Source organism: Malania oleifera, chromosome 13 (genome assembly GCF_029873635.1).
Source record: "Malania oleifera isolate guangnan ecotype guangnan chromosome 13, ASM2987363v1, whole genome shotgun sequence".
Classification (NCBI taxonomy): domain Eukaryota; kingdom Viridiplantae; phylum Streptophyta; class Magnoliopsida; order Santalales; family Ximeniaceae; genus Malania; species Malania oleifera.
Genome location: NC_080429.1, coordinates 27750143 through 27772907, shown reverse-complemented (window position 1 = coordinate 27772907; position 22765 = coordinate 27750143). Strand labels below are relative to the sequence as shown.

The 22765-nt window shown below is 36.0% G+C and overlaps 1 protein-coding gene across 1 annotated transcript; it reads right to left on the bottom strand.

Moving 5' to 3' along the window:
- Positions 1–801: 801 nt before the first annotated feature.
- On the bottom strand, positions 802–20895 carry LOC131145770 (protein LATERAL ORGAN BOUNDARIES-like). The gene is made up of 2 exons (XM_058094959.1): positions 20358–20895; positions 802–1001 (listed from the first exon to the last, which is right to left on the bottom strand). The coding sequence occupies exons 1-2, from the start codon at positions 20893–20895 to the stop codon at positions 802–804; spliced, it is 738 nt and encodes a 245-aa protein (XP_057950942.1).
- Between the last annotated feature and the right edge of the window lie 1870 nt (positions 20896–22765).

The following is a 22765-nucleotide window of genomic DNA, read 5'->3' as shown; positions in this document are numbered from 1 at the left end:
AAGTTGTTCGAAAAACGGACCTGAAATGGCCTTGAAAGGCCTGGTCAAACTTTGGTCAAAATTGGGTCAAACGGGTCTGGACGTGGCGTTTGAACCGGTTGCTGACTGGGCGTTGACGCGGCCGCTGACGTGGACGCTGACGCGGCGTCTGGGAGAGGGTTGGAGCGGGTCGGATCTCGAGCACGGATCCGGGTCGCGGTCGTGGATCCGGGTCGCGGTTCACTGTGCCGGGTTACGGGTCGGGCACGCGGGTCGGATCTCGCCAGATCTGGCGAGGAAGACGCGTGCAGGCGCGTGTCGCCGTCCCGAAGTCTTCGCCGGCGCGTGGGGCTTACCCTGGTGTCCGTTTGAGGCTTGGTTTACACCGTTGGAATCGTCTCGAGCTGAAATTGCACAATGGAAGGCTCAATTTGGGATTTTGGAGCAACTTCAAAAACTGGGAGAAAATAGAATTTCTCCTCTGTTCACCTCTGTTGGGTGAACTCCGGCGTACCTGGACTCTCTGATACCACTTTGTTGGGTTTTAACCGATCAATCAATTGATGAATAAGATGAGTAAACAAGCACACACACACAAAATTGACACAGGAGTTACGTGGTTCGGCCAAATTCCGGCCTACGTCCACGGGAGCGAGGGATTATTATTTGCTGGGAAAAATAAACAGAGAGGAGGAGGAGGATTCCCTCAGCACTCACTCAACTCTCTCTTATCTCTTACTGCACTGCACTCTGCACACTCTGCACTCTGATTTACAACACCACACACACATGTATATATACACACAAGCGGGAGCAAAAAATTCAACAATGGGCGGCCGGAAATGTCAACATTTCCGGCAAAGCAGGTGGAGCCGGAAATGTTGACGGAGCAGGGCAGCCGGCGCCGTAGATATTGAAGGAGAGCAGCAGCCTTCTGTTGACTGGGTATGGATCCATCAGATAAAACCATGCTGGATCTGCAGAGTGGAAATTTCTCATATACCTTGCAATTATGACTCCAACTGGAAACATAATTCCCTAGCTCACAGCATTCAAAATTCCATGAATCTAAGAAAAAGAACCAAATCCAGAATATTGTCAAAATCCCGTATCCAACAAGCTTTTTTTTTTAAATCAAAGTTAGAAATAGAATAGTTACTCAATTCACTTTCTTTGATGATAATTGACAAGAGAATGAGCAAATCAAGTTGTTTTTCTTCTTATCGAGTCTCTCAATTTTAAATCCTTTTTTCCATGTGTGTGGTTAAACAAAACTTGGGAATCAGCTGTCTGTAATATTAGATCGAGCTTGTCTTGTATGGGAAAATTATATATTATGTCATAAAGTTCAAACTTCAGTTTAATAGATGATTTAACTTCTAGACTGCATGTTTGGATTGATATATCTTGTGAACTGCATGCTGGTAGTGGACATTAGGACCGCATGCTTGATTCGAACGCCACCTGCATGGCTGATGCAGGGATGTGTATTGCCTACTGGTAGATACTTTTAAGTTATTGCTTGTCTTAATCTAAATGACATCTGTATAATGCAAAAAAATTGTGAATTGCAGGTTTGGGAAATGTTCTATTTATTGACCGTATGCTGTTGAAAATTTGTTGAAAATTTTAAGGAAGGAAAGAAAAATTCAAAAGAGGCCAATTTTGGACTCTGTGATATAACTTTTCTTTGACTTCTTGCTTACTTGGTGGTTATGCCAATTTTGGTTGGAGTTTGTTATTTATGTTTGAAGGTTTAAGTTTAATGTCAAATACATGCATTCAATTAGACATGTTGCTGGATATGTAAACCTAAAACAAACTTCTGAATTACTTTTTTTTTTTTTTTTTTTCAGTTTCATTGGCCTAACTTTGATAAGCCCTAGATCCATTATGCAAGTAACCCAGAATATGTTCTATGACTTGAAATTGAAGAAGATATCTGACACTTGATCATATGACTTGCTTTTAAAATTTTGATGATTGTATAAGCTTATGTGTGCATTTTCTATTGTGATTTTTTAGAATGCTAGAATTTTGATTGATATAATTAGCTCTAAATTCTGGCAATGTAGGTTTAACTCTAGAAAGTCAATGAGTCACAAAAATATTTTATCTTAAAACAAGCTTAAATTTGAAAACTTAACAATTTCTATAGCAATGGGATTTATTTGCTAGATTTTGTTTATATTGAGTTCTATTTCATAAGCCTATAAAAAATAACTATATTCTTAATTTGAAGTTTTGCAAGTCCAGAATTGTTTTCATGTTACTGCATTAAGAATAAAAGTATTAAATTTTATAAGTTCCTTCTTTCTATTTATACTTAAATTTATGATCTTTCTAAATTCAACCAAAAGAATATGGAAGTAGTATGCACCTTGAAGTATTTGCAGATATTTATTCTATTTACTTAGGTTTAACTCTTTTGAAAATTTGTGACAAGCATGTAAGTGAAAATTTGATCAATCATGGACTCATTTGCATTATTTGATTATTATAGTTATTTTAGAGTCCTATGGAAGTCATGTAAACCATAAACATCACATTCTATTTTTTCATAGAACTATATTCTGATATATATTGTTTATGGGATGAATGAACACGTTACATTATTTAATACTTATTATATGAAGCTCTTGTGCACTCGTAAAATTCATTACTAGTTGGATTATTGTGAACTGTTTATTGTAAACACTTAGGTTTGGAGCATATCTCTATGGAAAATGTCATATTTACAGGGGAAATGCTGCAAATTTTCAAAAAGCGTATACTAATTTTTTTAACTTTCTTAATTTGAAGGGTTTGCAACTGTGACAACGTCAGCACGATGTCATGCACTACAGATGTAGCTTTTGACTTTTTTTGTTATCTGAATAGATGAAATGTATTTGAATTTGAATTTGTATAATGTATTTGTATTTAAATTTGAATTTGTATAATATATTTGTATTTGAATTTGAATTTGTATAATATATTTGTATTTGTATTTAAATTTGAATTAGAACTTTGAATAATTTATGATTTTTTTTTGCAATTATGGTTTAATGTTATGTATAAGAAAATGTAATTTAATTACAAATTTTTACTAGAATTAATAATTGGGGAAAAAATTAACTTCACTACTATTTGTCCAATTTAAGTATTAGTGACAATTTCAAAATCGTCACTAATATTGCCTTTTTAAAAAGTTTTAGTGAAAGTTTTCAAACCGTCACTAATAATAGAGCATTAGTAACGAATTTAAAACCGTCACTAATACTATGGCTTTAGTGACAATTTTTGGTCGAGTTGGTGTAGAATCTAAAGTGACGGGCTTAGGTTTTTAGTGACGATTTTAATCCATCACTAATACTCTATTATTAGTGACGGTTTGAAAAATTTGTCACTAATAAGTATTAGTAACGGCAAATATACCGGCTAATTGAAAACCGTTACTAATAACGTTATTTTTTGTAGTGAGTCTAAACCAGAGTGGGAAAACCAATCTAATTTACAGACTGAAGAGGTTGTTTTCTGATTTAGCTCTGGTGGGCCGACCAGGATAAAGTCCAGCCTTCGAGCCGCACAACTCATTATGGGGGGAAGCATGATAGTGATTATCCATTTGGTAGTGAGTTTTAAATGCGAAATTTTTTAATTTAACTAGTGAATAATATGAGAACAGAATATGTGAATGCAGACATGAATACAGAGTAGCATAAAATCAGAGTAATACGAAATGTGAATGTGAAATGTGGATGATGTGAAATATGGAAATGAGATTCACGTGCATGAAATCAGAGTAATGCGAAATGTGAAAGTGAATTATGTGATGTGAAATACTGAGAACATGAAAAGATGAGTAATACAAAGATAACATATACAGAGTAAAGTAAATATGTATTATATATTGTAGTATTATATTTATTTAGGGCGAAGTATACACTTTGCTCGAGGGCTTACCGAGAAAGGCTAGTGCCTTGATTAGTATCTGATGTAGCTATACTAGGTTGCATAACGTATTAGGGTGGAGGGAAGCTACTTGTAAGGGCAGGTAATCTTCCCTATTCTCGGGAACTTCTGCCTGTAAACATTTTTGTGAATGTGTGTGTCTACGAGATAAACAAATCACCTGAGGACTTACTGAGTAAGGTAAGTGCCCTGATATGTTTCAGTTGTAGCTATAGGTTGCATAAGGTATCAGAGTAAAGTGGTACTACTTGTATGGGTAGGTAATCACCCCAATCCTTGGGAACTCTCATTGGTAAAATATTCTGCATATGTGTGAGTAGGGACAGAGAATGGGTTCATAATTCTGATACTTTTATAAATGATGATTATATATATTTGTACACAAACCTCAAGTTAGCCACACACTGGTGTTAATCTATTCTGATTTTCTGAGATGTGCCTCCCATGATATGGAATTTTATCTTTTTTAGGACCTTCACGTGATCGATCTTAGTGAGCTCAAGGCTTGGCGTAGCATTTTTGAGAGCAAGAGGGTATGACTTTTAGATGTATAATATTTTTGGGGTTGTATTATATTTAAGTTTTCTGAGATGTATATAAGTTTGTGAATACTGGTTGTTTGGAGGATACCTTTTAAGATTGTAGATATGTAGAAACTTTAGTATATTATTAAAGAGTTGTTATTACATCCGTTGTATAATTGAGATTATGATATTAGATACAAGTGAATGAAACATGGGGCACCCGGGCCCCACTTGGTGGGTTTGGGGCGTCACAAGGTGGTATCAAAGATATATTTTAAATAACACTCTAAACCCTAGTTTTGGGTTTGAGGCGTTACAGTTTGTGTAATCCCCTAGAGTATGTTATCGATTTTTGGGATGTGTATGGATGTATAGAACTCTATTTATTTGTATTCTAGATGGTTTGTAAATATTGACCTCCATTGTTAAGTTTGTTCATATGTGATAGTCTGATTACTCGGTACCCTACTTCAGGTCGGGTTATGTTGATATGGTATCACAGTTTTTGATTTGACAGAGGATTGATTTATTGATGATTTTTTATATATATATATTTTTTAAAAAAATTGTATGAAAAATCAGAGCGTCATAGTTTGGTATCCGAGCCTAGGTTGATAGGTTCTGTAGACTTTAGTAAACAACGAAATACAATACCAAAGTATAGGAATGGATCTTGATGAGAGTAGTAGTTGGGTAGACTGGGATAAGAGTCAGTTATAAGATTGAAATTTAGTGTTTTATCTTGTGGCTTGGAGGCAGGAGTTTCGTGATTGTTTTTGTGATTTTCTTGGGGTGATGACTTCACAAAAGCCATAGTAAACTATCGCTGGGTCTTATTTCTAAGTGGTAGGACTGAATCCTAAATTGGGATTGAGGATGATAAAATGAATGGTTATAGAAGATTATTTTATGAATCCTAGTTTGTTATGTGTATTAGTGGTGTTATGAGGATAGAATTTTAAGACCGTTTTGTATTATTTTCAGAATGGAGCTTGTGAGTAGTAGCGCACATGGTGAAGGTGATGAGCCAAGGCCTTCCAGTATGGGCGGCAGTGACCCTGATGCAGTGTTACGTAGCGTCACCCAACAGGTGATGGTAGAGATGGCTAGGAGTTCAGGGGAGCGAAGCTGCATGATTAAGTAATTCATGAGCATGAAACTCCCGTTGTTTTTTAGAGGGGCCGACCCATTAGTGGCTAAGAATTGGGTCTAGGATATTGAGGACATGTTGGCAGTGTTCCCTTGTAATAAGGAGCGAAAAGTGTCATTTGATGCATTCAAGTTGACTGGAGAGGCAGAACGCTAGTGGAGATCAGTGAGATTACTAGAGGAGTAGAGACCTGACCCTGTAGCAATGATGTGGAACTGCTTCAGGGAGATCTTTTTCAAGCGGTACTCCCCCACTACTATTAAAAGTGCAAAGGCAGAAGAGTTTTCGCACTTGATGTAGGGGCATATGATGGTACAACAGTATGCCGCAAGATTTATTGAGTTGTCCCTTTTTGTTGCTTATTTAGTGCTAGATGAGGAAAAGAAGGCAAGAAAGTTTCAGGAGGGCTTGAGTTAGACTTTTTCAGAGATAGTTGATAGAACCACCATGATTGAGAGTGGCCTATAGAGAGGCATAGTGGCACAAAGTCAGAAGAAGAGGCCTGCACCTCCAGATCTTCAGGTAGGGTCCAGCCGAGGGCTTTGGAGAAGGCAGGATCACAGAGGAGGTCGAGGACAGTGGATGGGAGACCGAGCGATACAAGGTAGACCGATGCCCCCTCTCTGTTCCATATGCTAACTACATGAGACACCCAGGAGTGTGTCGGGTCAGGGAGGTGATGTGTTATTGATGCTATCATCCTGGCCACATGGCGAGAGATTGTCGAGCACCGCCAGTAATTGTGCCTGCTCCTAGGCCATATAGAGGAGGTCATTAGGCACCCCAAGGCGGTTAACAGAGGAATACTTCTTTAGCACGAGACTATGCTTTGATGCTTGGAGATGTTGAGGCAACAGGAGATGTCGTGATAGGTACTATTTCAATACTATCATATAAAGCTATTGCCTTGTTTGATTCATGGGCGACACATTCTTTTATCGCCCGAAAATTTGTTAGATTTTGTAGGATAGAAACTCAGCCATTAGGTATCAATTTTTCAGTGTCTATGCCAATTGGGGCTATAGTGTTGTATAGAAAGGTACTCAGGAACTGTCCAGTTTGGATTCAGGGAAGGTCTTTACCAGATGACTTGGTAATTTTATATATGCATGGGTTCGATATAATTTTGGGAATGGACTGGCTAGCTGCTAACTATGCCAGTATAGACTGTTATCAAAGAGAGGTAGTATTTAGACCTTTAGGAGGACAAGAGTATAGATTTGTGGGATTATGTGTGCACACCCCACTGTAGATGTTATCAACCATTCAGGCGAGGAGATTATTGCTGGAGAGTTGTCGGGGAAATTTGGCCTGCATAAAGGAAGTATCAGAAGGTGAGTTGAGGTTAGAAGATATCCCGATAGTGAGGTATTTTCCTAATATATTCCCAAGGATTTGTTGGGACTACCTCTTGACGTGAGGTAGAATTTGCTATTGATCCAGTTCTGAGGACAGTGTTGATTTCTAAAGTGCCATACAGAATGGCACCGATAGAATTAAAAAAAAAAAAAAAAAAGTTAAAGGAACAGTTACAAGAATTATTAGATAAGGGGTCTATTAGGCCCAGTGTGACACCCTGGGGAGTTCCGGTATTGTTTGTGAAAAAGAAAGATAAGCCGATGAGAATGTACTTTGACTACATATTTTCATATTTCTATAAGTCGGCCAAAATAGTTGAGACGGTTTAATCCCAAAATTAAGATGCCCTTAAGAATGTAAGATACTAAGTGTGCAACAATTGGACTCCTATGTTTTGTGGAAATTCTTTATTCGCTGGGAATGGATGTTATCACCATAACCTAAAAACAAACATGAGAATAAAATATCATGGGCATCGCATTGCCAAGTATCTTGAATGATCCTAGGAACCAAATAACATCTAATAGAATCATCTTTAGCAACTTGCCTAGAAGAAAAATCATAATGATACTCGAACCTTTAGCAATCTACTATCTAGAAGGAAAATCATACATGCTTGGACCTGGAGCTTTATCTTTTCACTTTATCTTGTGCAAATCCTACTTGGAAATGGGACACAAATTTAATCGCTTAGGCATCGCTCGGTTGGGATTTGATTTGTATACAGCTTAATGTGAAATCTTCTGTTGTCTGCAATTGATTGTGGCTTTTGAAGCTATATTCAGAATCTAATCCCTCTACCATTAGCAACTCTCTAGCACAAATGAATATCACCCTTTCCAACCTGGTCCATCTCACACAAGATTTATGCCGCTAAATAATGTTCAATCATTAATCATAACTAACTAAACAACTCCATCTGTATTGTATTTTATACCGAAAAACCAAGATACGTGTTTATTTTATATTTGTCTAGTCACTAGTGTAAGATAATGGTTGACTTGAAGTCAGTATACCTACACTTGCCATAATTGCAATCCATGTTTTTCATTGAGGATTGTTGATTTAGGTGTAATCCCAAGAGGGAGGGGGGGTGAATTGGGTATTTTAAATTCTTTGAACCTATTTACCACTTAATCCTTATTTGTATATTTAACAAATCAATTTTAGGGATTTATGACAGAATTAAAATTATTTTATCAATGAGTTATTTTTACCCAATTAATTGTGTGTAACGTTAATCAACATACACATGCAATACGAATAAATAAAATGTAGTGCGGAAAGTAAAGAGTTAAGGGAAGAGAGAAGACAAACACAATTTTTATGAGGTTCAGCCAACTTGGCCTACGTCCTCGCATTGAGCAACCCACTCAAGGATTCTACTATAATCCCTGTTCCTTAAATCGGGACGGAGCTTCCCTTATAATCTGCTACTTACAAAAGTTACAACTCCCTCCTACTCCACTATGTTAGGAATATACGAACAAATTCCCGAAACCTGTGAAAAACAAATAGAGAAAGAATAACGCCAAAGAAAAATTCAATCACATGCACAAGACAATATTTACGTGGTTCGGCAATTTTGCCTACGTCCACAGAGTTGCAGGGATTTCAATATTATCAGGAAGAAAGCACAGAGAGTGCGGCGATACAATTCTCTCGCTCTCTCTCGCGGATACAACCACACAAATCCAAATCACCCGAAAGCACCCTTTTTATATGTTGCACCCTTCGCTCCATGGACTAAGCCTTAGGATAGAAATCTCTAATTAAATAGAGGTCGGGTCGTCATCCAAATTAAGACACAACTAGGCTCCACAAAAAGCCCAACACACTACTTACAAGAGGTACAACTTTCCCCTAATCTGCTGCTTACAAAAGATACAACTCTCTCCTCAAACTCAGTTTTCAATACGAACCGTGAATACAATGAAATCTGTAAAAGACTAAAAGTTGCTTCTAACAAAGCTCGTGAGTACAATTCAAATTCTTAGTACATAATCATATGATTAAACTTGAAACTCAGAATGTGTGAAACGATATAATCGTTAATGAATGAATATGCTTCAACACACAATTTCCCTTTTCATCAAAACTCCCAAATAACGATATATTTAAATGCTTTGGAGAATATTAGGGCTCTAGTTCACTTTGCAAAAATGCATGAAAATCTAATGTGAACATACCAAAAGCTTTATCTTGAATATTTTAACAATCTATATCAAAAAACTTTCTTTCGAATATTTAATCACAATCCGATCTTTGTAATATGCAAATATATATACGATATGTATTACAAAGATAAAAAAACCCAAAGTCATATTTTTCAAAAAATATCCCTCAATAATATATCGTTATGAATACTAAGGATATTCAAATAAGTAGATTTGTTATATTAAAAATATCAACTCTTTGAATGAAAATTCATTTGAACCAAAAAAATTTAATCGATAACCAAAGCTTTTCTCAAGTAGTAATATTTTCAAAAATGATTTACTATATGCACACACAAGATAAACCTCTTATCAAATATTCAAAAATAGATTTTTCAATGATAAGCTCTTTGAAAAATAGATATACTCTTGAATCAAAAACTATTCAACGAATAGTTAAAACCTTTCTCATGTAATGATCTTGTCAAAAACAATATTTATATGTATATGCACACTCAAGATCAATCTCTCTAATGATACTCAATAACAAGTGATGAGATGAGAAGCTCTTGAAAATAATAACTCGAATTACCAAACCTTAATACCAAGATGAGATCAAAATGTATACATGAGATCCCTTTTAGTTTTCTGAATAGATTTGCCCAAGGAAGATGAATCTAGGATGAAGTGCAGGCAATCGTGTAGCAATCAGCTTAAGTTTCTCAATTCTCTTTCAATAATATGTTCTCTTCTCTTCTTGTTTTTCTTAGCTCTCCCCCTAGGGTTTAGATATTCAATATATATAATTATCTTTCCCTTAGAATAGATCTTGACCGTTGGATCAAAAGATAGCTCACGTATTCGTACATTAAAAAAAATTAGATTTTTAAGTTTTCTAGCAAGTTCAGGCGACTGAAGTGGAGTTCAGGCTCTTGAAGTGGCGAGTTCAGGCACCTGAAGTGCAAAGTTTAGGTGACCGAAGTGCCTCAGCCATATTTTGTTTTTCACCTTAATTCTTCAGGTGAATGAGCTTAATCTTCAGGTGACTGAGGTTGAGTTCAGGCTACTGAAGTTCCCATTTTCTGAATTTTTTTCTTTCTAATTAAAAATTTGCTTTGCTCTCTTTCTTGACTCTTTTATAAAAATACTTTCTAGGGTTTTAAAAATATTTCTAAGTCCATGAATGTCTCTTGATGATGTTCATGAGATGCATGAGTCCTAAAGTCATTCTAGGTTATATGTTGAGTCTCGAATTAAATCATATGAAAATGTAAATACATGAGTTATATGTACCCATTCCCATGACGTTCTTGAACTTTACTGCTTACATCTTTGAGTTATATGGATCTTGCCAAGATGTGTATGTTTTACTTTATGACTTCCATGACTCGTTATCCTTTCGTGCATACTTAATATAGTTCCTGTTCACAAACTCAATGCACAGATCAAGTGATTTGTCATTATCAAAACTGGATTGGACTCGTAGAGTCAACAATCTCCCCCTTTTTGATGATGACAAATGCACGAGCAAAAATATATATAATGGGTTACGCCTAACATGCTCTATAATGACCCAAAGAATAATGATATTTAAATAATAAAAAGAGAGAGAGGAAAATGGGAAAAAAAAGAGCAGCAAGCTTCATTGACGAATGCTTTGCATTCGTCGATGACGTGGAAATTGGGTTTGTCGACGATAAAATAGCGAGGAGAGTTTTGGCAATTCTGAATTTCATCAACGAGAGGTGAAGGTTCGTCGACGAAACTCTTCAGGGACTCATCGACGAGGTGACGTGTCTCGTCGACGAATTCGGCCCTATAAATAGCCTAAAACTCGGATTAAACGCAGAAAAATTAGAAAATGTCTTACTCTTTCTCTCCTTTACGGTTTCTCTCTCCTTTTTCTTCAATTTGGGCTCTATCGTTCACCTGATCGACGATTAGAGGCCACCACGACGCTCCTAGGGAAGTTCTCTTCAAAACTGCCAAAGTGGATCGTTGGTGGAAGCGAGTTGAAATTCATCCGTAAGTTGAGTTAATACTTTTTATGCCAAATTTGATCTTTTCGCAGTTATAGGAAATGATACTTACGTGAAAATACTGAAGTTTAGTTCTGGGAGTTATTGTTTTTAGGGAGTTGAAAGGGGAACCCTGCGAGTGCAAGACCGGAAATTTTAGGGGGTTTCTTTCCAATGTCAGGTAAGGGAATAAACTAATGCAGTTATTTTTCCATGCAAATTAGTATTATTTATCAGCAAATTAATTTTCAGGAAAACATGTGTTATATTTGAATATTATTGAGAAAATGCATATTTGGGAAAAAACTGCTGTAATATAGGAAATGTAATTTTAGAATGAAATGTACGAATTTACTCAGCTATGTGTGGCATGAATATTATTTTTCATGAAAAGTATTATGATATGACAATTTTACGAATAAGCATGTTTTCAGGAATTATGAAATAATATAGTACGTTATGATTTTGAAGTACATGATAAATGATTTATTTATTCAGAATGATATGTATGAAGTATTCGGTGCAAGGTCGTGATTGATAGCAGGCGCGAGGCCGTGTATGATATATGATTTCGGCGCGAGGTCGTATTTATAAAATGTTCGGCGCAAGGCCGTATTTATGAAATTATAGAAATGCTATCAATCTATTTATGTTAAATGTTATATTATCATATACTATATGTTATCAGAACGCGGATGTTAGTTTAGTTTAGTTTCAGGAGTACGGTACCATTGCTATATAAATCAGATATCTATGTTCAAATTGGTACTAACTACCCCACGAGAGGGTGGGAGATGGATAGCCGATATGACTTTCAGTGTACAGTTATAGACATCCACCTAGAAGTCCAGACCAGGGTGTGGCGAGCCCATCGTACTTACAGACATTTTTGACTCTGCAGTGGTCAGCCAGCCATTGTCGGGTCCCGCCTTTGGGCTGCACAACCTGTCATGGGGGGTAATATATGACATCAGCTAGCTATTCATATTAGGTATGTTTTCAATATTATTAGCTATACCAGCCAGTTATGATAAGTATGATTTATTAAAAATATGAAGGTATACATTTATGTAGTTATTAAATGATTAATGTTTCTTGGTATAGAAAATGTACTGTATATCTATATTATCATCAAATATTCATATTACCACACAGCTGTATTTAGTTTATTTTCCCTTACTGAGAAGTGTCTCACCCCCAAATATTAAATGACTTTTAGGGAACCTAGAAAGACCGGTGGATTGAGGCCGCCGTTGAGATAGAGTGGTACTACCCTGTTAGGAGGGCAAGTTTTGATGTAGGGGCAGGAAATTCATGTTGTAGGTCCCTAGATATGAGTATATTTTTGGTATATTTGGAGATTGTATATAAATACAGTGTTTCGGGATTATAGTTAACTTTGGTATTATGTATTTTGTGGTAATGAGGCTGATGATTTACATTTACTGCTGCTTAGGTTCCGCTGTGTATGACAGGTGTCCCCACTACCCATGGGTTTGAGTTGAGTATTTTATTTATTATGTTATATTATATGTTAAGATAAGCAGGTCATTACAAGCTCCTCCTCAAATAATGCATCAAATATGCAGTAAATAAAAATATGCTCATGTTCATACACAAATTGTTTTTCCTGATTCCAAATGAAATATGCTCATGATATTGCAACAATTTTTGCTTTGCTATTATCCTTCTCCCCCTAACATCAATAACAAATTTTGCTCCCGATTTTTATTTGCTTTTGATTTTTGTTTTGTTATTATCTTTGCTCCCGATTTTTCTCCCCCTTTTGACATCAACAAAAAGGTGTATAATAATAAGACATGAGTGGACATACCCTTATGCTCTTCTCCCCTTAGAAATCTTAAAGTTGTAAGCTTGTTCATCCATCAGACTAAAAATTTTCTTCTTCCCCTTTTTGACATTAACTATCCCCCTTGCTAATGCATAAATTTCAAAGATTATGTGAGGATATCAAATATTAATTAATGTGATACCAAATGTTTACATCTTAAAAATGCGATATGGAATGTTGATACCAAATGTTTACTAATATGATACCGAGTGGGAACAAACGAGCTGAATTGTGAAAATTAAGTAACGTTGCTCCCCCTTAATTATGTCATCTAATATAAATCTAGGACACCTCTCGACTATGCATCAGGCCTAATTCACGCCTAATTTGGATAAACCTATCCCCCGCAAGTGCTTGCGTGAATATATTTGCTCATTGTTCATCCGTGCATACAAACTCTATTGTCACATCCCTTGTTTTATTTATTTAAGTTCATTCACATTGTAGATTATGCAATAAAAAATCTTTTCCGCTTTAGTTCTCCTCAAAAGTTTACTCTAGTTTATATCTCTTACCTTTTGGATCTTCAAAACAAGTTGTGTTATAGATATTTGCTTTAAGTACATTCCGAAAAGGACTATGACCAGAAGGACTAACCATACATATCCTAATTATATCAATGCATTTCAAAAACACAAACATATGGTTAATTTCATTACTAGTTCAAAGCCATTTAAGCAATCATTGTAAAATATTTTAGACCACCTAAAGTGATACTATGATGCACATGACTTATTTATTCTCTTTCTCTAGGAATGGACCTCAACTCCCCTAAATACTTTCAAGCTTGCAACAAGTTTGGTTCAGTATAGTTTTTAAACAAAAATCATGTGGTTTACATGTTGTATCAGATATGCGCACAAGAAATATACCTTTCATGATTTGATACCAGTTGTAAATACAAAATATGATACTGAATTTGATTATGCTTATGTTGCAGAGCCATGGTATTTTCAAGTTAGTTTGCTCCCATTCAGTTATACACTTATCATATTCTTATGTCTTTTTCTTGTAATCATTTTTCATCAGTTTAGCTGAGTGTTTTAAGATTTTGAATGATTTATACTTGACTTTACCTGCTTTATCTTAGAGGACCAAAAAGTCATAAACAATTTTATTTTAGGGTCACAAGCCTATATTGCTTCATTTCTTATGGATCTCAATGCACAGGTTTCCTAGTAATTTGCATTATCATATAGATTGAAACCTATAGCATATAACTTAACCTTTTACATATTCAAAATCTTCTAAAAGATTAGACTTGAAGTTTGAAAGCTTGCGAAGTGAGACTTTGCAAATACTCTTAACAATTTTGTTGTCATTAAGTTCGGAAGAATATTCATTGTGTGGATAATATTCAAAATATTTTCGTGCAAGTGAATATATCCAACTACATAGGCCAAAGAGCAATTTGGGAGAATATTAAATTTTGAATACTGCTCTTTAGGTATTTCTGATAATCAATTTATTGGTCGGTACCTTATAATTATGTCTTCAATTTTAAGCAAAGGTACGACCCTATAATAGATGAGTCTTTATCGAATATGATCATGGTATGGTAAAGATTTTTCATGGAGGAAATTGCTTAATCACAAATCAAAATTAGGGATTTTTACATTTTTAAGGCACACACGGGAATATTTATTAAAAATGTCTTTGTGCACACTTTAATCCCTTAGAGAATTCCACTAATTTGATCCTAACGGGATGTCTTTTAATAAGCACTTGATATATAAATGGGAAATGTAGGTTTTGGACAACTAATGCGAAATTTTTGGGTCATGTCATAATGAAAGGATAGTTATCTATTGATTATTCTAAGGTTATGTCGGTGTTAAATTTTTGAAAGACTGGAGATGAAAATTGAAGTTGTTGAGTATTGGTGCTGAAGCAAGGTGTATTAGGACAAAATGTATTATCCAACGATTTAGGCTAGTTACCAGATCCAATAGAGTGGTTTTAAAGATTAACTCAAAACTTACTAGGTTAACGATGGATTTTACTTGGACTTGTATTTAACAAATTTCGAGGACGACATTCCTATAAAGAGAGGAGAATGTAACGCCCCAGAAAATTAATATGCATGGAAGTGTAAAAAATGATAATAATAATAATAATTAATTAATTAATTAATATAATATGTTAATATATTAATTATATATATATATATATATATATATATTAGTTAACCTGAAGGATCAAAAGATCCTTAGGAAATTCAATCTAGAGAGTTAAAACTATCATCTCTCTCTCTCTATCTCTATCTCTCTCTCTCTCTCTCTCTCTCTCTCTCTCTCTCTCTCTCTCCTTTGTCCCTCCTTCTCTCTTTCTCCTCGATTTTCTTGGCCAAACGGGCGCCGATCGAAAAACAGAAGACACCCCTGAGTTCCATTCTCCACTGACATTTTAACCGAAGTAGATTTATCGTATGAGCGAAGTAGGTATCACTCTTGGCGTAAGGTAACCTCTCTTTCTCTCTCTCTCTCTCTCTCTCTCTCTCTCTCTCTCTCCTCAATTTATCCTTAAATCTTTAGCCAAATCAATGATCAAACACCACCACGGGATCCTAACTCTAATCCTCATTATTTTAATCAGAGTAAATTTTTAATTTGGGTTTCATAGGCACCACTCTAAGGTTAGGGTAGGATAGTGGAATTATATTCATTAATTGTTTTTAAAGTTTAATTAGCTATTGGGGGTGTGTGGGTTTAGGAAATATTAAAATAATTATTATTCGAGGATAAAGTTGATTGAACTAGGGAAAATATGAATTTCAGGGTTTTGAATTTTGAACACTACGGTCATGGGATTGGGCATTTTAGCATGCCTCTCAATAAGTTAGGTAAGGGGAATAAATTGTAACAATTATTTTTGAAAATTTCTGGTTAAATAAGTACGTGAAAATGAAATTATGATATTTTCCCTGTAGATATTGTATTGCGAATATCAGACGATATTTTGTGGCATGAGGAACGTGAATAATGTTTTACATTGGAATTGTGATAAAATGGAATAAATATGTATATGTTTTGGAATGGAAAGAAATGAGAATATGAGATGTAATGATATGTTGATATCGAAATGAAAATATGAGAAATAAAGATATGTTTTATAGAAATGATGAAACGTGATATGCAGAAATGGTTTTTACTGGAAATGATGAAAAATGATATACCAATATGTTTTACAGTGATATGATAAATGTGAGATACAAATGTGTTTTATTTGAAACTTAGATATAAGATATGTTGGTACAGAAATATTGAATTGAGATATATACTGATATGAGATGACATGTGAATATTGAAATAAGAATTCTAAAATGTGAATATTGCAATGTGAATACTGTAATGTGAATACTGAAATATGAATACTAAAATGCGAATATTGAAAAGTGGAAATGAAAACCCTGATGGACTTGAGTATTTTTGAAAGCACGATACCATTGCTAGTGGGATGATAAGTGCAACCGCAGGGTCTCGTGGAGAGTGTGACATGACAGTCGATTGAGTTAGTGATCAGAAAGGTAGTTTGCTCCCTGGAGTCCGGATCAGGGATAGGCAGGTTAATCATACTATAAACGGACATATGAATTTCTTATTTTGATATAACCGGATAGGCCAACCGCGGGTTAGATCTAACCTTTGAGCCGTGCAACCCTGATCATGGGGGGAAGCATGACGTGGTAAATATTCTTAGGGCAATCATGAGTTACAGACAGAATATGAATTGGTTACCGAGGATACTCATGAGTTAGATGGTAAATTGAATATGAGAATTGAAGAGTGTGAGTTAATTATATAAATAATTAGGGCGAAGTAAAACTCTCCGCTCGAGGGCATACTGAGTAAGGTGAGTGCCTTGATAAGTATTAGTTGTAACCTCACCTGAGTTAATCGGGTAAGGTTACAAACGATATTAGAGCAGATGTACGCTATATGTATGGGCGTGTAATCCCCCATATTCTCGGGAACTTTCGCTAATAAATATTAGTTGCATGTGTATGAGTTGGGAAATGGAATTAAGGCTTATAAAAGATTTTGTTTTATATCTATATGATTATGAGTACATATCTGTATATTTTATTAGATGATATAATTACTTAAATGAGTATAATATGATATAACTAAACTCATGCGCCACACACTGTAAATAATTTATTCCGTCTTACTGAGAGTTATCTCACCCAAATATTTAAATATTTCAGGGAGCCATAACAGACCAGAAGATAAACCTCCAAGATAGAGGGGAGCTAGTACCCTGATATATAGGGTAAGTGTTTTGTGTTGGGGATGTGTTTGTGTAATCCCGTAGAGTATGGTATGGATTTTTGGGATGTGCATGGAGCATAGAACTCTAGTTATTTGTATTTTGGATGGTTGTAAATATTGACTTCTGCTATTAGGTTTGTTTGTTTGTGATAGTTTGATTACCTGGTACCCTACTTCATGTCGGGTTATGTTGATATGATATCAGAGTTTGTGACGTGGTAGATGATTGATTTATTGATGATCGTTTATATTTAAAAAAAAATTGTATGAAAAATCAGGGCATCACATACTTAGTGGCTGATTCATCTACATTGGGAAGACCTCCTTCTTAATCAATCAAAATCATGGAAGTGAAGTTCTATCATGTCGCATTTGTTGTTGGTGCACTCTTATGTTTTCTCTGGTTTGTTGGCCATTCATGTATCTAATGTTATTTTGCTGCTTTGTTGGTTTTTGACATTCTACCATACTACTATTGTTATGTTTCCTCAAGCCTTTGACATGAGGTAACCTTATTAATAGAATACACTTACTTTTACCTTTCAAAAAAAAAAAAAAACAAAAACAAAAATTTTGCATTAGTTATTGATTGCATTCTTGTTGAAATTGATTCACGTTTTATTTGCATTATATATGAGCTCTTTCATTTATCATTGGAGGAGTCAAATCATTATTAAGGTCGACAAATATATTACACTATGACTTAAATAGGCATTGATGCCGTTATATTTAAATAATAAGTTGAGAGCAAGATATGATTTTTTGAATGTCAAAAAGAGACACTATGAATGAGTGACACATGTGGTCATCTTAAATATATATAGTAAAACATATTTAATTTCTATCTTCTAACAACTTAATCTTAAAGTTAATTTTAACTATTTGAACAAGCTCTAAGCTATGAAAATTAATTATTTCTAACAAATCTCTCTCTCTCTCTCTCTCTCTCTCTCTCTCTCTCTCTCTCTCTCTCTCTCTCTCCATAATCTGATATTATTCCTTAGTCTAATATAAAATTATTCTCACTTTGGATCAAGGACAGCACCCACCTTTGTTCCATGGTGAAAAAAAGAGAAATATGCTTCGACCTCCAAAGTTTACTCCTATATCAACAATTGAAATAAAGAGACGTATTATTAGAATTAATTAAGGAAGAAATAAATGCGTGTAGAACATATAAATATTTTAAACATTATTGCATTGCTTTGATATTTTTTGGGGGGAATTTAATTTTTTGTTGGGGTTGAGGGGAACATGAAGCTACCTCTAGCTAGGGTTTCAAATGGATTGGCCTTCATTTTCAGCGGAAATCAGGGAGAAGGCTGTGGAGTTTGACAGCATTAATTTCTTTGAATATTCAATTCAGTCACATCTTACCTCACCCAAACAATCAATTAAAAAGAACCCTTTTCATTTTCTGGTCAGTTATACTAAAATTTTTTTGATATCTGCATGCATGTGCCTCATATCTGCCTTCTTATTTTCATCAGGAAACTTAACAACGTATAAAATACCCAATGGTTAATATTGTGTTTGTACGAGAGAGAGAGAGAGAGAGAGAGAGAGAGAGAGAGAGAGAGAGAGAGAGAGAGAGAGAGATTTTTCTGTTTGGTCTTGGGAAGTGGTTGCTGATTGCTGGGAATGATAATAATGAGGGGAGAAAAAGCTGAGAGCCCTTACATGGGAGAACAACTCCTTTGCGGATCCAATGAGAGCAGCAACTGTTACCCCTACTGTTTTAGATATGTGCATCGGCATACAAATGGAAGGTACTGCACCGGCTGAGTTTCACAAGCCATATATATACATATATGTGTGTGTGTGTGTGTGTGTATATATATATATATATATTCACACTTTCAAAGTTCAAATATAAAAAAAGATACGAATAAAAAGATCCATCTAATCTTTCACGTACGGTAGCCTTAATTATATTAGTACAAGAAAAAAAAATTGTGTTGAAGGACAAAAAACTCAACTTTTCTTTTTCCCATATTGGTCCAAACGCTGAATATATACTTGACCTACTACACTATATGTATGCGTATTCCTCGGTGCTTTTCTGTCTCAGAACTTGCTTCCTCTTGCAGAATCAAATACTTGACCTAATTATTATGTAGGAACTTGTTAATTAATTAATTCCCCTTAGAATATATATATGTAACATAAGTTCCTGAGAGGGGCAAGCTAGCTAGGGCTAGCTCACAGACAAGCACCCGTTGAGTTTTGAATGTACTAAACTGCTACATATACTCATAATCCCATCTGCAGACCTTTAAATTCCCATGTTTTGAAAAGTGGAGCTGAATGATTGACCATATTTAATTAATGGGGATTTTGAAACCAAAGGGTTCAAGTCATCATCTCTAGCTCATCAATTAATCAGCTAGCTGATGAGAAAATAAAGCTGTGGTCCTGAAGAACAAAGCAGAAACCAAAGTAAGAATCTAAGGCGTAAAGGCAAGACTAAGCCATAGGCTTAGACTAGAGAATCCTCTTTACATCTAAGTACACACACTATACATATATAGGGATATTTCCTTTTATTCTTACACGCATGAGAAATGATTTACACACACACACACACACACACACACACACACGCATATATATATATATATATATATATATAGAGAGAGAGAGAGAGAGAGAGAGAGAGAGGAAGATAGAAAAAGAGAACAGGAACTTCACATGCACATGCTCCAGAGTTTCAATCCCAAGCTAACACTCGATCAGCTAAGTACTTCAGTTCCCATGTTCTCTGCTCTACATCCTTAGGTCCTAAATTCCACAAGAGCAACTTCTAGGCACTGCATGCCAGATTAATTACTTAATTGCTAAACCCACCGCTGCACACACATGTTCACAGAAATACATTATGCTCCTCCGCATTCCTGCAGCTAGCTAGCTATCTAGGTATATATCTAGAGGTCTATAATAATAACTAGCTACAATTCTTAAACCCTATATATATAATACCACAATTTGAGAGTTTTGGCACAGCCCATCCCCAAGAGAGAATATATGTATATATATAAACCCTAGCTAGCTAGAATGTGGGTTCATAGAAAATTTCTCTTCTTCAATCACATACTGTTTCCTCCTCCTCCTCCTCCTCCTTGGCTGTGATCATCCCATGGGGGAGTTCCGTAAGGGAGATGAAAATTAGTGGGTGCTTGTTGATAGAAGCCTCCTCCTTGGCTGCCCATTCTTCTGTTTAACTGATCCGGCCTATGCCGAGCCGCCGAGCTTGGTCCTGGCGGCAATGCGGTCGAATTGATCTCGTTGCAAGCATAACGAATGAGATCAGCGTTGGCCTCGTCGAGCTCCCTTTGGAGGCGCTGCACCTGCCTCTGGAGGAAGGAGATTGCACCGACGCAACCGTAGACCGGATCCCTCACCCTTGCTTCGGCTTCGTATGCGAGCGAATTCACCGCGTCCTCCCTCTGGTGTGGGAGGAGCTCATTGAGGAGCTTGGTGACATTGCTCGCCCCGAAGATCTTGTGAACGTTGGCGAACTTCTGCGGCTCTTCTGGCGGGAAGTAGGGGGCGAAAATGCAGCCTGGCATGCATTTTCGCCTCAAGAACTTGCAGGCAGCACAGGGAGAGTTGTAAGAGCTGGATGAAGCCATGAGAAGTTTTTCACTGCATAAAGAGAGTACCCACTCAAAACATCATTTTTTGAACCCCTTTATTTGATGTTTTGTATTTCCCACCCTCCTCTCCCTCCCCCCCCCCCCCCCCTCGCCTCCTCTCCCCCTTTTTTTTTAACAGCTGCTATATGAATTGGGTTGCACCTTAGTTATTAAGAGTTTGCTTTGTAGAGGGTGTTTTTTTTTTGTTTTTTTAGCTTTCAAGTTCTCTTAAAGGTCACCTTTCAAAAAAATTCCCTTTAAAGATGGTATTGATTTTAACTTCCCTTTCTTTCGATTTTGCACTTCTTTTTTGAAGTTCTAAAAGACTTCATATGTGCAGGGGGCTGTCCCAGCTGAATGTTTTTGAAACCAAAACTAATCTGGATTTCAAAAAAAACTAATCTCAATTTTAAAAGGTTCTCCAGCGTTTTGAAAACAACTTTCTTGCCCAACCTGCAAACACAAATAAAAACTCTCTCTCTCTCTCTCCTTTCTTTTGTTTTAATTTATTTTTTGGGGTTAATTCCTGCATTTTGCACCATGTATACTTAAAACCAAGCAGAGTGCTCCGCATGTTATCTTGAGTTTCGTCTCTAATTTTGTCTTTTATAATCATTTCTCTCTCCCCCTCCCTCTCTCTCTCTCTGATCTCTCTTATCTTCTTCTTCTTCTTCTTCTTTCTCTCTCTCTCTCCACACGTTCAGAGATTTCAGGCCCCCTGATCCCAAAGAATTCAGTTCCATTAGCTATTATGAAGCTATAATATCTTCAGACCCGATCTGACTGTGGGTGCAACTCACCATAATTATGTATGAAATGCTGTAGTAAGATACCATGAAAATAAGGAAAAAGAGAGAGAGAGAGAGAGAGAGAGAGAGAGAGAGAGAGAGAGAGAGAGAGAGAGAGAGATCAGAACAACTTCAATAATCAAAGGTTTGTACTGCGTCTTAACTCTCTCCAGCTTACCCAAAAAGCATAAAACAAAATAAATAAATAAATAGGATAAACAAGGAATAATTAAGTAAGTTACATGTATGCATATGTTTACCTGTTTGTGATCTAGCTTTCTTTCAGAAGAACATAAAGGGAAGTACCTTTTAATTTTCTCCTGTGGGAGTTCCTTCAGGACTGTTCTTTGTTCTGTCCAAATATAAAAGTGTTCTGCAGCTGCTTGTACCCAGTGAAAGATGGGAGCTAGCTTCACTGCAGTTAGATTTGTTTCTGGTCGTGAGCCTCCAAAGGAGAAACCCTAATTCAGAGAGAGAGAGAGAGAGAGAGAGAGAGAGAGAGAGAGGCCTGCAAATTGATAGTAGTAAACACAAAAGGCAATATGAGAGGAGGAAGCTAAGGCAAAGAGGATTTAGTGGATGGAGGGGGGGAGGGGATGTGAGGAAGGCAAAAGACAAAGGTAATAATAAATGGGAGGTACACTAAAAAAGAATGACTGTGATACTGCATCTAATAATAATATTAAGGCCTTGCATGTGGATGTCACCCATTTCTCCTTCATTTCCATTCTACCCTAGCTATCTATATATATACATATATATATTTCTCTTTAATTCTCATGTGCCGTGAGACCATATCCATGTCCAACACTATGGTTATCCAAAATTCTAAATTAACTCAAACTAAATCAAGAACATTAAGCAAAGCCCAATCAAGCCAACTGAGGTAGGAAGGATGACTTGTGACTTTAATGACCCCAAGTTATGGGTTTGATTCCCCATTGAGGCATTACACCGGTGAATTACTAGAAGCGCATCAATATGTGGACGGCTTTCACCCTCTGGGTTTAGTGCCGCTCCATAGTATCTAAATTGTTGCGATGGCGGCTGGAGTTCCCAAATTATATATAAAAAAAAAA

Excerpts from the sequence above, each read along its gene's own strand:
- LOC131145770 (XM_058094959.1), bottom strand. The coding sequence starts at position 20,895 with ATGGCTTCATCCAGCTCTTACAACTCTCCCTGTGCTGCCTGCAAGTTC. Across the intron at positions 1,002-20,357 it reads AGGAGGAGGAGGAGGAAACA|TTGGAGTCATAATTGCAAGG; the intron begins GTATGTGATTGA and ends TTATGTTTCCAG.